The sequence below is a fragment of the Rhinolophus hipposideros genome, assembly GCF_964194185.1.
Source record: "Rhinolophus hipposideros genome assembly, chromosome: 1".
In the NCBI taxonomy this organism is placed as follows: Eukaryota; Metazoa; Chordata; class Mammalia; order Chiroptera; family Rhinolophidae; genus Rhinolophus; species Rhinolophus hipposideros.
The window spans coordinates 94,711,072-94,726,599 of NC_138047.1; the positions used below are offsets into that span (position 1 = coordinate 94,711,072).

Below are 15,528 nucleotides of genomic sequence, written 5' to 3' on the forward strand. Positions count from 1 at the left end.
TTAACACTGTGGAAGTGCGTAACAGGCACACAGGAAAACAAAAAGCTACTGATGTGCTTACTGTCAGCAGTTTTCTCTACTCCACATTAGAAAAAACATCAACAGGTTGAGAACATACAGCCCATACTGGGGAAAAAAAAAAAAAAAAAAAAAAAAAAAAGAAAGAAAAAAAGGGCAAAATGGATTATGGCAAGTTTTGACATTTTTCTCGCTTCAGTTTCTTCACTGAAACTGAGTGGTTAGTGGCTTCAAGTTCTAGAAGTGGAGTTACAAAATAGTTAGCATAGGTTCCAATCCTGGCTCTGCCCCTTATCTGCCACGTGATCTGGGTTTCTCAAACTCCCCGGGTCTCAGACTCCCCTAATGCCAGGGTAACACAGATGGACAGATGCACAGGATTCCCTACCTAGAGCTGATCTTTCACGTCTCTCAATTTCTTCCCATCAGAGAGGGACGTGAAGGCTACACGGGGACAGCCCACTTAGCATCCGCTCGAATGGCCTAAAGCACCAGGAAGAGAGCGGAGGCCGGCGGGAAGGAAATTGGGCGGATCCGGAGTTCCCGCCTCCGATGCGTGCGCGCTCACCCCGCACGCACAGCACGCTGCGGGAGCGCGCACGCCGGCCCAGCCCTCGTCGCCGCCGCCATTTTAGCTCCTGGTTCCGGCCGCGCCGTGTGGGCTGTGGTAGCGGGAGGGGTGGGGGTCCTCCGGAGTTAAGTAGCTGTTGCCGACTGCGCCGATTAGGCCGCCCGTTTCTCTTGTTTTCTTGCTTCGTAACCGCCCGCTGGAAGAGTCCGAAGATGTCCAAGCGGCACCGGCTGGATCTGGGGGAGGATTACCCCTCCGGCAAGAAGCGTGCGGGGACCGATGGGTAAGCCAGGCCCGGGGCGCGAGGCAGAGGCTCGGGCTTTGTTGGGGTCCCGGCGGGCAGCGCACCCAGGCCGGCCCGGCGACGCGGGGCCTGGAGCGCGGCCCTTTGTGTGTCTTCGGGCCGGGTCCACGGGCGGGTGGAGAGAGCGGCGCCCCTCCCGGGGTTCGGCGCGGGCGCGGGCGCGGGCGGCGGGCGGCGGGGTTGCGCGGCCGCCGCCGGGCCCCGTCGGGAGGCCGGGGAGGCCTGCGGTGGCCACGAGGGCGCCTCCCGCCCCCTGCCGAACAAGTCGCTCCGAGGGGGGCGGGCGGGAGGCGAGGGCGGGCCGCGTGGCCCGGGTTCCCGGGCGAGGCCTGGCGCGGCGGGCGGGGGAGGCGGAGGCGCGGCGGGCGGGTGCGCTCCCGAGGGCACAGGTGCCGGGCGGGCTGGGGGCGGCCGGGGGGCCCGGCGCGCGTGGGTGCGTCTCTCGGCCGGGGCTGGCGGTGGCGGGAGTCGAGGAGGCCTGCGGGGCCGCGGGCAGCGTGGGCCGCACCTGGGGGCCGCCGCGCCGGTGCTCGGCGGGAGAGCGCGGGGCAAACTTCCGCTCCCCGCCTCGGCTCCCGCCATCGCCTGCGTTTCCTGCTGCGGCGGAGACCGGTTCTGGGGCGTCCCTGGAATTACGGGGCATTACGTTTCCCCCCGACGAGGGCTTGGTTTCCGTCCTCCTCCCGCCTTCCTCCTTCGCTAGTGTGTGCAGCGAGAAGAGCCTTTTCCAAAAAAAAAAAAAAAAGAAATAGTTTTAGTTACGTATGGCGAAGTACCGCCCGTGGGGCGGTTGAGAGTTGAAATGGAGCGGGGGCGGGGGGGCCGCACGTCCCTGTCCCGTAGCTTTTATTAAAGGTGCGGGGGACGCGACTGCAGCAGTGGCACCAAAATCGTTTCCTGCCCAGTGTGTTTTCGTTCCTGAAGGAAGAGTTTCACCCGGATAATTGAGGCACTTTTACCGTTTTATTGTGTGTGCACGTGTTCAGAATCACGGTGCCGAAGCGTCTTGGTGACTTCCGTGAATTTTTTCTTTTTTCCATCCAAAGTCCATTCGCGTTGGTTTCCAGGTATCTGTCTGGTGCACAAACCAGGAGAGGGTGTACTTGTTGATTCCTTCGCGTATAGTGAAGATGGGAAGCAGAAATAGGTGACGTTTTAACCTTGTCCAATTTTTAGTTTACCAGGTTAGACTTTAGTTTTCTCTCTTTTTAGGTTGTCTTCTCTTCCGTCCCTCCCCACACGCTCGGCACAACCTTGGCACATTAGAACTCCTTGTGTCAGACTGTTCAGAGTTGCAAGTGACTTTCCTTAGCAGAGAGGAGAGCACATCAGCTCCACTGACGAGGAAGGGAGACCCGGAGCTGCTAAGGTGGCGCGTGCACCTTAGCCCACGTCACAGCTGCATTTAGAACCGTGATCTTCTCACTTGCACTCTTAGCCTCTTGCTTTTTCTATTACAGTACAGACTATGACTGCAGTGAAGAGTCATGACAGCCTATTTTAATGACATTTATGGGTCACTAAAGTAGGGGACTCTTGGTTCCTGTGAAGCAAAGATAAATTGCTTGTCCTGTGGGTAAAATGCAACTGATGTCTCATAAGAGTTCAGATTGGAACAAAGTACACTAGGAGGAAATGAATTCATTTATTCATGTTTGTTGGTGTGCACCATTTAAATACTTTTCTTGGTATTAGTGGTCCCACGGGTTCCCTTTCTCTTGCAAAACTGATACCCTTAGTAAAAAATGTGGACTTTCTACGTCTGACATCTACCTGTAACAAAGCCCAAGTTCTGGGATAATTCTGGGGGGACATTTGTATACTTATTTCTGTGTCACCGGAATGTCATTTCTCAGAACTAATTTTCTTTAACTGAGCCTACAACGTTTTAGTGCTTGGGTTCCCCCTGCACTGCCCCCCCCCCCATATTTTATAACTTGAAAGTCTCTTTTCACTGACATGCAGTTTTGCAGATTATTTTAAGCCTTGACAGTTGGCAAGTGGCTTTATTTGATAGGGTAGGCTTGTCTTATGAACTTCATTGCCAAACATGGCTGTACCATTTCCCCAATACTGAGAAGGGAAAATAATTTAGTGGGAGATTTCACTCAGTTTCAAGTTCCCACACTATGTGTAGTTTTATTTACTCCTGGTATATTTTACTTTTGGGGTCAGGTGGAGAAGTTGAAGGTTTCTGTTGCAAACTGATGATATTCCTTTTCCATCGTTCCACAAAAACTTCTATATAAAATTATGCAAAAGACAACTACTTGTTGAAGTGTGGAAAAACTTTGAAAATAGAAACATTTTTCACTTTGATCTTAGTTTCTGATTCATTCCTGATAAGTGCTTTTCCTGTTAATTGTGGAAATGTAAAACAAATACACTGATACAATAACATGTAGAATACATTTTCAAGTTTAATCTGTTCTGGACGACCCACCGAGTTCTGAAACATTCAAAAACCTAGGTACCACTGTATGTAACCATGTTCCCAAAACTTTAGGTGCTTTATATGTATAAGCATATTTTTCACTACAATTCCTGTGATACAGGTGAGGTTAAGTAACTTGCCCTGGGGAACACAAGAATGTCCATATACATGAAGACACAAACAAAAAGGCAAAAAAATTCCGTGAAATTTTCATCCCTATCTTTAATCCTTTGATGAACTTTTTTAAAGGTTTTTGAATATTTATTCACACATAATGAACTATAATACCGTGTTTCCCCGAAAGTAAGACCTAGCTGGACAATCACCTCTAATGCGTCTTTTGGAGCAAAAATTAATATGAGACCCTGTCTTATTTTACTATAAGATTTATAGTAAAATAGTAAAGACTTAAAATAGTATAAGACGTACAGTCTTATAATAGTAAAGACCGGGTAAAGTACAAGCCACAATTTATTAATTTACTTATATAAGACCCGGTCTTGTATTAATTTTTGCTCCAAAAGATGCTTTAGAGCTGATTGTCTGGCTAGTCTTAACATTTGGGGAAATACGGTATGTAATGTCAGTGGGATTTTTCAGTGTTTTCTGCTTTGATTTTTAGTCACTCAAATATGTAATACATTGTAGAGTAGATACACATTATCCTTTTCATTGGCTGTATAGTATTCCACTTATAAAGGGCTGTTATAACTTAACCAATTTTCTGTTCAGTGATGCTTTGGTAGTGTCCCAGTCTTCATTATTTTATAAATGAAAAGTGAACATCGTATGTATACATATTTGCACATTTATAGTCTTAAGAGAAGTTCCTGGGAATGAGATTGCCAGATATAAAGCAGTGCTTATTTTAAATATTCTGATTTTGATTTTGATGACCAGTTTACATTTTAATTAGCAGTACTTTAGTTTCTGTTATTCCATGTGGAATTTTAACATGGTGGTGTAAATTTTTCAAAACCTTGAATGATAAGCAATATGTATTGGTCATTTACTATGTTCCAGCACTACATATATTAACTCATTTTAATTCTTGAAATATTCCATACGACATATGAGTAGCCACGTTTCATAGTTGAGGAAAAAATAACTGGTCATATAGTTAGCTTAAGTGCTGAGCTAGGATTGAGCTGCGACAGTATAGAACCATGTGTTCAACTCATATTGTGTCTCTACCTGCCAGGTTATGGCTAAGTGACTATAAAGCACTGCTTTGATAGTTTTTAAGCATTACACCTTAAATAGAAAATATTCATAACGGTATAACTTCTATAAAATAAAAGTGCCTGTTTAAAAAAAGAAAGCATGCATATGCACAGCAGTCGACACATATTTATGAAGCCATGGCTTTGAACTCCCCTTAACTGACCCTTAAGTTTTATTCCCCCCCGCCCCAATAGACAGTTTGAATCATAGGCATTTTGAGGTGACCGAATTTTCCTTCTGCATCCTTCCTGTTGCTTTACTATTTTAATCTGAGACTTAATAATATTTTTCACTTTGCAGATCACTAAATTGCGGCTTGTACCTTACCAATGGTTATATAATTCAGTGCTAATTTTACTCTTATATCACAGTTACCCCCTTTCGTGGTCAGCAGTTAATCTTTGTGTCTTCAGAATGTGTTTCTTCCTATGCTGTGGTTATTTTTGATAATGAAGTTTCTGATGCAGTAGGCGGTTGAAAAACATCTTTGTTAGTGCAAGTATTACTGTAACAAAGCAAGTTGATTCATGCTTTACTTTGTCTATCACTCCATCCCCCATATTTTATAACGTTACAGTGTTTCCCCGAAAAGAACACCTAGGCGGACAATCAACTCTAATGTGTCTTTTGGAGCAAAAATTAATATAAGACCTGGTCTTATTTTACTATAAGACCGGATATAATATATAATATATTAATATAATATAATAATATCGGGTCTTATATTTTTCCTCCAAAAGACTGCATTAGAGCTGATTGTCTGGCTAGGTCTTATTTTCGGGGAAACACGGTAAGTGCCATATGTTAAGTGCTTGGTGCTGTGCTAGAAGTGTAGGAATTCATTAAACTTTATGGTTGTCGTCTCCTCCCCCCACCCCCATACACACACACACACACACACACACACACACACACACACACCCCTCCCTGCCACAGTAGAATACTAGAAACATGAATTCTTTTTATTTAGATCAGGTGTTTTTTTTAAAGATTCTTTTATGTTCTAAGATCCTTAAGATGTCCAGTGTTTGAGCCATTACTAGCTACAGTGCTTTTCACTTTGCTGGGCATATTCCCGTCTACCCTGTTACAAACTGTTCTTCATTCACCTTTGGGGGCAATGGAAAATACTTTTTATAGTTAATGAGCACCTTAGACCAGCAGCAGAATGAGAGAAGCAAAGAAAGGATGGTTGAAGGTATATTCCAAAGATAGGCCAGGAAGCTCAATTTTGAATCAATTGTGAGACTTCATTTTGTATGTTTGTTAGGTTATCCTTTGGGTTCTTTTTGCCTTTCATTTCCTTTCTCTTTATGCCAGATAGCTGAGAAGCTTCCATCCTAGCTTGTATTTCCTGTGTGTCTGTAAAAGATGAGCACTGAAGTAAATTCCTATGGAATGGAATTACATATTTTAGGAAGGACAAGATCAAATGTAATTGGTTAGCTTATCATTTCTGTAATTGGGGAGCCATTCTACCTCATGCTGGGTTTAGCATTTTAGCTGTGTTCTGCCAAGGGGAGTTGCTGTTGCCCAGCTGATGTGCTATTATAGAGACACAGTGGTCTTTCCTACTCTGCTACTGATACTGGGATGTGGAAAATTTGTATGTCTTGTGTGTTAGTACGGAGCAATGACATGTTTAGTGGCTTGCATCATATAGCTCCATGTTGCCTGACTATTTTCCGGTCTGGATCCAAACACCTTGTGGCAAGTTGTCTTCTGTAGCACTTGGTCAGAAGTAAACTGGATTGTAGAATGAATAAACAGATTATTTTAAAATTATTAGTGTATTCAGAATCATCCTTAGTAACTGGAAGTAGGTACTAGAATTGCCTAGTTAAAATTGACCTAAGTTTAATATAGTGGCCATCTGCATGATTTTAAACAACTTGATAGTATACAATGAAGCTTCTTTTTAATGGGCTGTATTTCACTTTATAGATGACCACAGTGTACATAGAGTTACAAAGTACTTCCAATGTTTTACTTTTGCTATTAAGGGTATCATGCAAGAGTAAACAATGAAAACAAAAGAATAAAAAGTATTTTAATTTCAATTTTTCTTACAGAGCAGTATGTGCTTATTGCACAAAATTGGGAAAGTGTAACTTAAGAAAATTCACCTATAATTCTTTAACTTGTTTATAATACTATAATGTGAGGTGGAATTGTCTTCGTGTCCAGAAGCAGTGTTCTTGCTCAATTTTGAATGTACTTTCAGTGCAAAAATTAACCTTTTCATGTAACTTGAAGGAGAATCTGGGAAAGATGGTATTTCCATCCTTTTTTGCCTGGTTTGGTCCTGCCATTTCCCCCCTTAATCTTTAACTTCTAAGTAGGAAGGTATTTTTACATGCAGAAGCATGAGTTGTGTTACATAATGGTTAAAGGTTGTAGAAAGACTGTCCCTTAACAGAATTGGAAGCGTCATCAGGGAAGGGAAGGGTGTTTGTGGGGGAGGTATGGAGAATCCTTGATTTTTAAGTTCTTTTTTATTCTTTCTGATACTTAATGTATGTAATTCATTGAGTTTTATATCAGTTTATTTATTTGGTTGTTGAACATTTACTTTGTGAGTATAATGCTGCTGTGAACATTTTGCATAAGATTCAGAATCTTGAGTGCTAATTATTTTATTTATTTTTTAATTTTTTTAGGAAAGATCGAGATCGTGACCGTGATCGTGAAGATCGGTCTAAAGATCGAGACCGAGAACGTGATAGAGGAGATAGAGAGCGGGAGAGGGAGAAAGAAAAGGAGAAGGAATTGCGAGCTTCCACTAATGCTATGCTTATCAGTGCTGGATTACCACCTTTAAAAGCTTCCCATTCAGCTCACTCAACCCACTCTGCACATTCAACACATTCGACACATTCTGCTCATTCAACACACACTGGACATGCAGGACACACATCACTTCCACAGTGCATTAATCCATTTACCAACTTACCCCATACTCCTCGATACTATGATATTTTAAAGAAACGGCTTCAACTCCCTGTTTGGGAATACAAAGATAGGTTTACAGATATTCTGGTTAGACATCAGTCCTTTGTACTGGTTGGTGAGACTGGGTCTGGTAAAACAACACAGGTGAGTTATTGTATACCATCGTACATATTTTGTTAATGTTTAAGTTTACTAAATGCTTATTTGATCCTGGTGATCACTCATTGTCTGCTGTCTGGTAGGACATCTTGAGGAATAGCTGCTTTGGTATTTAGCACATTTTAGTGACTTACAAAGTGGGAATCCAGTTGGGAGCACCTATTTTCCTGAGTCTATAGGGGGAAATAGCAGTGCTGTTTTTTCTGGTTTTTGTTAACATTCAGGATGGTTTGACTCTGAGGTAGTACACATTTGGGGGTACAAGGTTTTCCAGTGCTTGGATGGAGAGATCTGAACCACGAGTGATTTTCCTTTTGGTCATTGTTTGTTTCTTTGTTTTGGTTATTTGTTTTGTTTTATAATTGTTTTGAACCATGTGGATATTATCTATTCTTTAAAAAACAGAAGAGCTAAATAAATTCTCTTGTGAGCTTCATCCATCTATAGTTACCCCTTACACACACGTACAGAACTAAGTACTTGCTACTAGTATCTTGTTAGTAGTATATCTAGGATGTTTTCATGGATGAGCCATTATTTGCTGGGTCCATGTTATAGACAGCGGGGCTGCTTCTAATGGTGATTTTGCATGGACAAATATATCTGGGGGATAAAATTCCCATAGGTAGAAATTGCTGAGTCAGAGGATTATTTGTAATTGTGATACATACAACTGAATAGCCTTCTATAGGGAACAGCAGTTTACCTTTCCATGAGCAGGCATGAGAACATATGTGGGAAATAATTAGCATGTACTAAACATGAATTTTTACAAATCTGATAGGTTAAAAGTGGTATTTTTGTGTAATTTTTAATTTGCATTCACTTGCTACGAGTGAGGTTAACCATATTTTCATATGCTTGAGCCTGACTCATCAGTTAAAAATTTCTTAAAGATTACACAAGTAGCAGTCCCTGGCCATTATAGGAAATTTAGAAAGTTCACGAAAGCATTGAAATGAATTTAATGATCACTCATCTTACCATGCAGAAATAATTATTAATATGTTTTCTATTGGCCTGTTTTTCATGTTTATGTATCTATAGTAAATATTTGTATTTGAGTACACTGCATATACAAGTTATTCTTATTTTAAGTTACATATGCCACAAACCTATCAATTTGTGGAGGCATTTTGAAAGCTACAGTAGCAATTAAAATAGGAAGCTTTTATTCAAGTCCGAGACTTAATGAGTATGATTTTTCTTTTTAAATGAAAACAGTATTGATGTTAGGAACTGAAAACTTGGTTTATTTTTATCACCTATGGAAATTTGAAGATTACATGAAAAGATAGAACTCTAAATATATTAATATCATGGTATTTAATTATTTCAACTAGTTCATCTCATTTGCATAGTATTAACACCCATTTAATTAGCATTTGGGTAAAACCTTACTCCGTGTACTTGATATGTATTTGTTTTTCAATATCCTGCCAGGAAGTTGTGAATCACCATTTTACAGATGAGCAAAAGGAGGCTTAGATTTATGAGAATTTAAGAGAGGTTTGGCGGGTTTCTCTGAGTTACATAGATTTAGTTGGGCTTAATATTGAAAACTTTGTCCCTTTGTTTCATAACCAAAGTTACATTTATTTTGTACTGCTATTCTGTGGTCTTACATGATTAATCTTATTTCAGAGATGAATTTGTTTAGTAGTTAGTGTAGAGGAAGGTTAGGTTAATTCAAAACTAGCTTTGTGATTATTTGGATTAATATTTGGGGTGTGGGGCTTTTGTGGGGGGGTTTGTTTGTTTATATTTAAGATACTTGGATACTTAGGCGTGCGGGGCATTTGGGAGACTCGAAGGAAAACTGAACAGCTAACTAGTCAATTTCAACCAAATATTTTTTGGCATACTCTTTATTAAACTTTAAAAGTATTCAGCCACTTTTTTGGTTATCTTTTTGTGCTTATCAGAAAAATGAAATCCTCCAAACAGAATCTAAAGTAATGACTTGAACTTTTTACTGAGACTCAGTAAAGACATCTCACATTGCAATTTTATATGCAGCTGTGATATCCATATATAAAAAAACCAAAGTTCAGGGCGGCTGGTTAGCTCAGTTGATTATAGCGTGATGCTTCTAACACCAGGGTTGCCTGTTTGATCCTAGCGTGCGCCAGTGTGAGCTGCACCCTCCATAACCACAACTAGATTGAAACAACTACAGTAGTACCTCGGTTTTCGAACGTCTCCATTGACGAACATTTCGATTTACAAATGCCGTAAACCCAGAAGTAAATGCTTGGTTTTCAAACACTCCTCGGAAGTCGAACATGTTATGCGGCTTCCGCTGAGTGCAAGATCCTGAGGCCGAGCTGTCGGCTGTTTCCGAACGTTTCAGAACTCTAACGGTCTTCCAGAACGGATTACGTTTGAAAACCGAGGTACCACTGTATTTGACTTGGAGCTGATGGGTCCTGGAAAAACACACTTAAAATAAATAAAAGTTTAATAAATAAGTAAACTAAAGCTCGTTCAGCCAAGGGATGGCATGAAGAAGGACATAGGTTTAGAGAAGGGAAAGCATTATACTCCCTGGACAGAGTGTAGGATGTGTATGAAGAGTGAGGTGGGGCAAGTCAAAGACTAGAACAGTAAGTTGGCTTACAGTAATATGTCTTACTGTAGGTCAGGAACCATCAGATTTTTAATTGGAGAGGAATTACAAGGATTTTAACAAAATGTCCTGTCTGGTGAGAATGCTGCTGACAGATTATGTAGGAGGTCATAACAAAATTTTGACTCTGTATAGGTCAGTAAAATGGAGAATAAAGGAGAGATTGGAATTAGAATGTTTCTGTTATTGAGTAAGGGGCATGGGAGGAATTAGTATTTGGAGGAAGGTAAGAAATAGTTTTGGTTTTGAACTTGTTAAATTTAGGATTCCAATAAAATAATTCATTCTACAAGTGGAGATGACCACTAGGTCAGGGGTGGGGACAAAAGTTAGATTGACATTTGTTGTAGTATTGTAGAAGTCAGAAGAATAAATAAGACCACTCAGGATAAGGTATAAAACAAGGCTAGAGGGTTGAGGATCAGTTTTCAGGAAGGTGGCCACAAATGGAGGAAGGGAAGAAGCTGAAAGGAAGTGGTAACTTTAGAAAGATCTGATCCCTGGCTTGAACAGCCAGTAGTAGCCTGCATATTTCAGCACATACTTGCCTTCTTAATGCTATTCTTAGGAATATGAATAGATGGATTGACTAAGCAATTCTCCAGATACTGTCTGGGAACCCTTGAAACCTCACAGGTCTTGGGATTTTCTTCATTGACTTCAAACAAGACGAAAATATTGCCTCACGTTCAAAATAGAAGCAGATGAAAGAATCCAGCTATATTCTATTAAGTCAGATGTTAGAGATCAGCAAAAATGTAAAACAATGTATTCTTGCTTAGTTTTTTTTTTTAGTTTGGAAGATGTAGTTATTTTTCATAAAGAATGGTAGTGTAGAGTGTGTTTTTATTGTTAAGAATTAAATATTTTAACAGTTTTTTAGTTTTAATTTGCTAATATAGTTGTTTGGTATCCTATATTATTTTAAGAGTATCAAGAGTTCCTGAGATCGAAAGTTTGAAACTGCTGAGTTACCCAAAACTGTTTATATTTTGTTTTTAAAGTGGGAGTAAGCTATTTCACTAGAGTGAATTTAAAAAATCTGAACATTTTTGCCTTGAGAATTCTGAATTAATTTTAAATAGTTTTAATTGACCAGTGAATATTGTTATGAATTTCATTTTGTTTTGTCTTATAAAGGACATTTTGCCTTTTTGAGAGGCTTGCTGAAATGAAGATAGGCAGAGGGTGCCAAGAAAATGTATACACATTTTAAGAAAGGAAACCTGTATTAAAATTGTAATACTCAATATATACTGATAACAAAGGATGAATGCAAGTCACATTTGACTTCTGCAATTACAAGAGGGGCTCAAAGTGGTTACCATCAGCATCCAGACACTTCTGATTACGGTGAACTACTGCTTGAGCAACGTTGACTAAAGTGTCCACTTGTATACATTTTTATTTGGACCCCCTATATATATAGTCTTGCTGGAAAACCATTTGAACTTGGTCTTTTGGCTTTATAGACCCGGAGAACCATTTCTTGTTGAGTACTTTTGTTCATTTAAAATTCTTTAAAGATATGCATTGTTATGTTCTAGAGAAGCAGCATAACGAGCCCTCCCCCTTACAGTTGTCAGTGGTGGCACATCCCAAAATTGTAACCTAACTAAAATGTAATAATACAACAATCAGTATTCTTCAGGTACTGTACAAATTCTGTACCCATAAAAAGCCCCTCAAAATGTCTTTTTTTTTTTAAGCGTTAGAGTCTGATAGGCTTTTGGAAGCTTTGATGGAGACCCATCATGTCCTTGTGTCAATATATTCCCTCTTAATAGAATAACCACTTAGATTTTTCCCCACGGTTTTTTTTCCAAGTACCACCATGTTTCCCCGAAAATAAGACCTAGCCGGGCAATCAGCTCTAACGCATCTTTTGGAGCAAAAATTGATATAAGACCCAGTCAATTTTTGCTCCAAAAGACGCGTTAGAGCTGACTGCCCAGCTAGGTGTTATTTTCGGGGAAACGCAGTACATGAGTGAAAAACCATGAAATTGGAGGATCTATTAGCTTCTATTGATAATGGGACAGGGAGGAAATGCTGAGTCATCATGGCAGTCACCCAACTTGTGCTTGTTGGTGGTTTTTGCTTCCTTTCCCCTTGGCTGCCCTCCTTTCTTCAGGGAAGTGCTGCTCCTTCTCTAAGTCCTATTGAATCTGAGATTACAATTGCTAAAATTGATTTTGATTTTTAACATGATACCTGAGGTGCTGCCATTGTGTGTACCTATTCTCGGGAGAAGGATAGGGGTTAGATTCTGCTGGATTGTGAACCAGGTTTGAATTTACTTAAAAGATAACAGCGTTATAACTACCAACCGATGTGATTTCTGCTTTCACCTACCTTTTGTAACTCAAATTGTGTAGAAATTTAAGTTAAGAGTTTTTTAGAATATTTTTAGAAACTAACCTTTGTTATATAAAGTAGAATTTTTTGTAAGTTGGGTTTTTTTCCCAGTACTTAGAGAAACAATTCATGGTGGAACAGTTGACACTAGAGCATATTCAGCAAAGCCTCAGCAGACCTGTCCCACTCAGGAGTACAATTAATGTTATGTCAGTGTTGCACATGACCCTTTCTTGGCTTGGAGTTGGAGTACTCATGCTATTATAAGTTTGAGTCATAAATAATAATTTGTGGTGTGCCTAAATTGAATTTTTTCAATTATTAGAATGAGATAAAATGCTTTGTGTTAAATATACCTGACATGCAGGCAGAGTAGAATTAATTTAAATGTGAAATTATTTGATAGATTCCACAGTGGTGTGTGGAGTACATGCGATCATTACCAGGACCCAAGAGAGGAGTTGCCTGTACCCAGCCCAGGAGAGTGGCCGCCATGAGTGTGGCTCAGAGAGTTGCTGATGAAATGGATGTGATGTTGGGCCAGGAAGTTGGTTACTCCATTCGGTTTGAAGACTGCAGTAGTGCAAAAACCATTCTTAAGTAAGTACTGTCTTTAAAAATGGACACTTTTTCTTTTAATGTTCTGCCACTAGACAGGGAACTTTGCTAGTGGAGTCTCAAGGCATCCAAATTTACAATAGTCCAAAGTAGACTTTTTTAGACTTACTAGATGACATTTTAATGTGGATTCTTTTTCTTGGTAGTAATATATATAGCTATTAGTAGGCATTGAAGTTCAAAGGTCAGATTTTAGTTACTTGGTGCAGTATATTGGGTGAAATGTTATATCATTTAAATGTGATAGAAAAGTAAAGTGATATATCTCAGTAAAGAACAGTTACTTTTCGAAAGAAGGATATGTGGGATGGGATATGATTTATTTTGGGAGCGGGTTTTTAATGTTTATTATACAGCTGTTATCACGTACATGTTATGAGCTAAAAGGTGGAATCTTCTGTTCTGTAATGCACTCGTGGAGCCTCCTAAAAGTCCTCATTCTTCATTGTAGCATGGCATGCGTGATTAACTACCACATTGAGCTCTTTCTCACTTTTTTAACTTTCTTAATTTTTTATCTTCATCTTAAAATTGCATTCTGCATAAGTAGTGATATATATTGCGTGATGGTGATTCTTCTGAAAATCTTTCCCTTTTGTTGCTTCTGTTTATTTTGTATGTGACATTTCAATCATTTTTAAAAAATGATTTCTTTGTCACAATGAAGTCTTCTCCCTGAGGTTATTTCTAAAAGACAATTTTGGAACAATATATTACATGGGCAGTAGCATGAGTCTTTGATGGCAGAAGTATATATAGTGTTATAGAGATAAACGATACATTTTATAGAAATTTTTAATGTATGCAGAAGTAGAATAGGACAATGAACTCCCATGTATTTGTGCATCTTCAACCATAGCCAATCTTGTTTCATCCATATCCCAACCTTTTCTCAACCATGTAATTCAAAAGAAATCCTAGGCATCATACACTTTGATCTGTAAATATTTGTGTATATTTCAAGGATAAACTTTCAAAAATAAAACTGATATCACAGCTTACATTTTTCTTCATCAAAATTCAAGTTTTGTCATTTTCTCTAGTTTCTTTGATATATTTCATTTTTTTTAGAACTTCAGATTAATGAATTCAGTATCATTTTTAATAGCAGTTGGACTTAAGTGTTTACTTAAGTCAGCTCGTCTATGACTATGAGGCATAATTTTGGCTTAAACCTTAATCTTCATTGACTAAACCTTTTTAGTTTAATGATAATCACATTGATTAGTTGTAATTACAGTGTAATTGATAAAAGAATTATAGAAACAAAATCATAGCTTGTGGTTTTATATTACTTTAATATGCACATAATGTCAAATACTTGAGGATAATAAAAGACAGGCTTTACTTGATTTGGGGAGTAATATTCTGACATTTGATTCACCATACATCGAACTTTTCTTGATAAGCCACAGTTAAGCAGGGAGAACAGAATTTGGAAATTGGGAGATGAAAAAAATTGTATGAAGTATTGGAGCTGAGTGTGTGTGTGTAGTGGTAGTGGTAAGTGGTAGATGTATGTTTATGAAAGATTTGGTTTAGTTACTAGGGGGTAGCAACTAACATAAATAGATTTGATAGCTCAAAATGAAAGTATTTTTGGCATTGTAATTTTTTTTTAATGGCATGGTTTCCAGAGGCTATTATTAAACAAACAAAAACCAGGGTAAGGTTATTGGGATGCCTTCTAGACTCTTCTGAAGAGCTACCGGGTTTCCCTGAAAATAAGACCTAGCCAGACCATCTGCTCTAATGCGTCTTTTGGAGCAAAAATTAATATAAGACCCGGTCTTATGTCATGTCATGTCATGTTATATATTGTATTGTATTATATTATACCCGGTGTTATGTTACGTTATGTTATACTTGGTATTATGTTATATTATATCATACCCAGTCTTATGTTAAAATAAGACTGGGCATTCTATCAATTTTTGCCCCAAAAGACACATTAGAGCTGATGGTCCAACTAGGTCTTATTTTTGGGGAAACACTGTAGAAGCTAACCTAGTGTTGTCTTAAAGCAATGTTAAATCCTATTTAATAGTATGGGCCTGGTGGTAATTTTGACAAATGGGAATGCTCCATTGAAACCAGTATTTTATGAATCCCTAGATATATTTTGTATAGTCATCTTATCAACGCATGTCTTGGGAACACATGTTAAAAACAGCTAAGGCCTTAATAAAGATCAGCTACACAGTAGTTAATTGGTAGGGAGACTGAATACATCACACAACTATCAATACCCTCCATTAGCT

General features: G+C 39.2%; 1 protein-coding gene across 1 annotated transcript in view; it reads left to right on the top strand.

Moving 5' to 3' along the window:
• The first annotated feature begins 636 nt into the window (after nucleotides 1-636).
• The window catches only part of DHX15 (DEAH-box helicase 15), a 53,264-nt gene continuing 38,372 nt past the window's right edge, over nucleotides 637-15,528 (top strand). Inside the window, exons 1-3 of the mRNA XM_081033669.1 lie at nucleotides 637-872; nucleotides 7,212-7,647; nucleotides 13,056-13,249. Of these exons, the coding sequence (XP_080889795.1) occupies nucleotides 802-872; nucleotides 7,212-7,647; nucleotides 13,056-13,249 (701 nt within the window). The 5' untranslated portion in view covers nucleotides 637-801. The remainder of the gene's footprint in view (nucleotides 873-7,211; nucleotides 7,648-13,055; nucleotides 13,250-15,528) is intronic.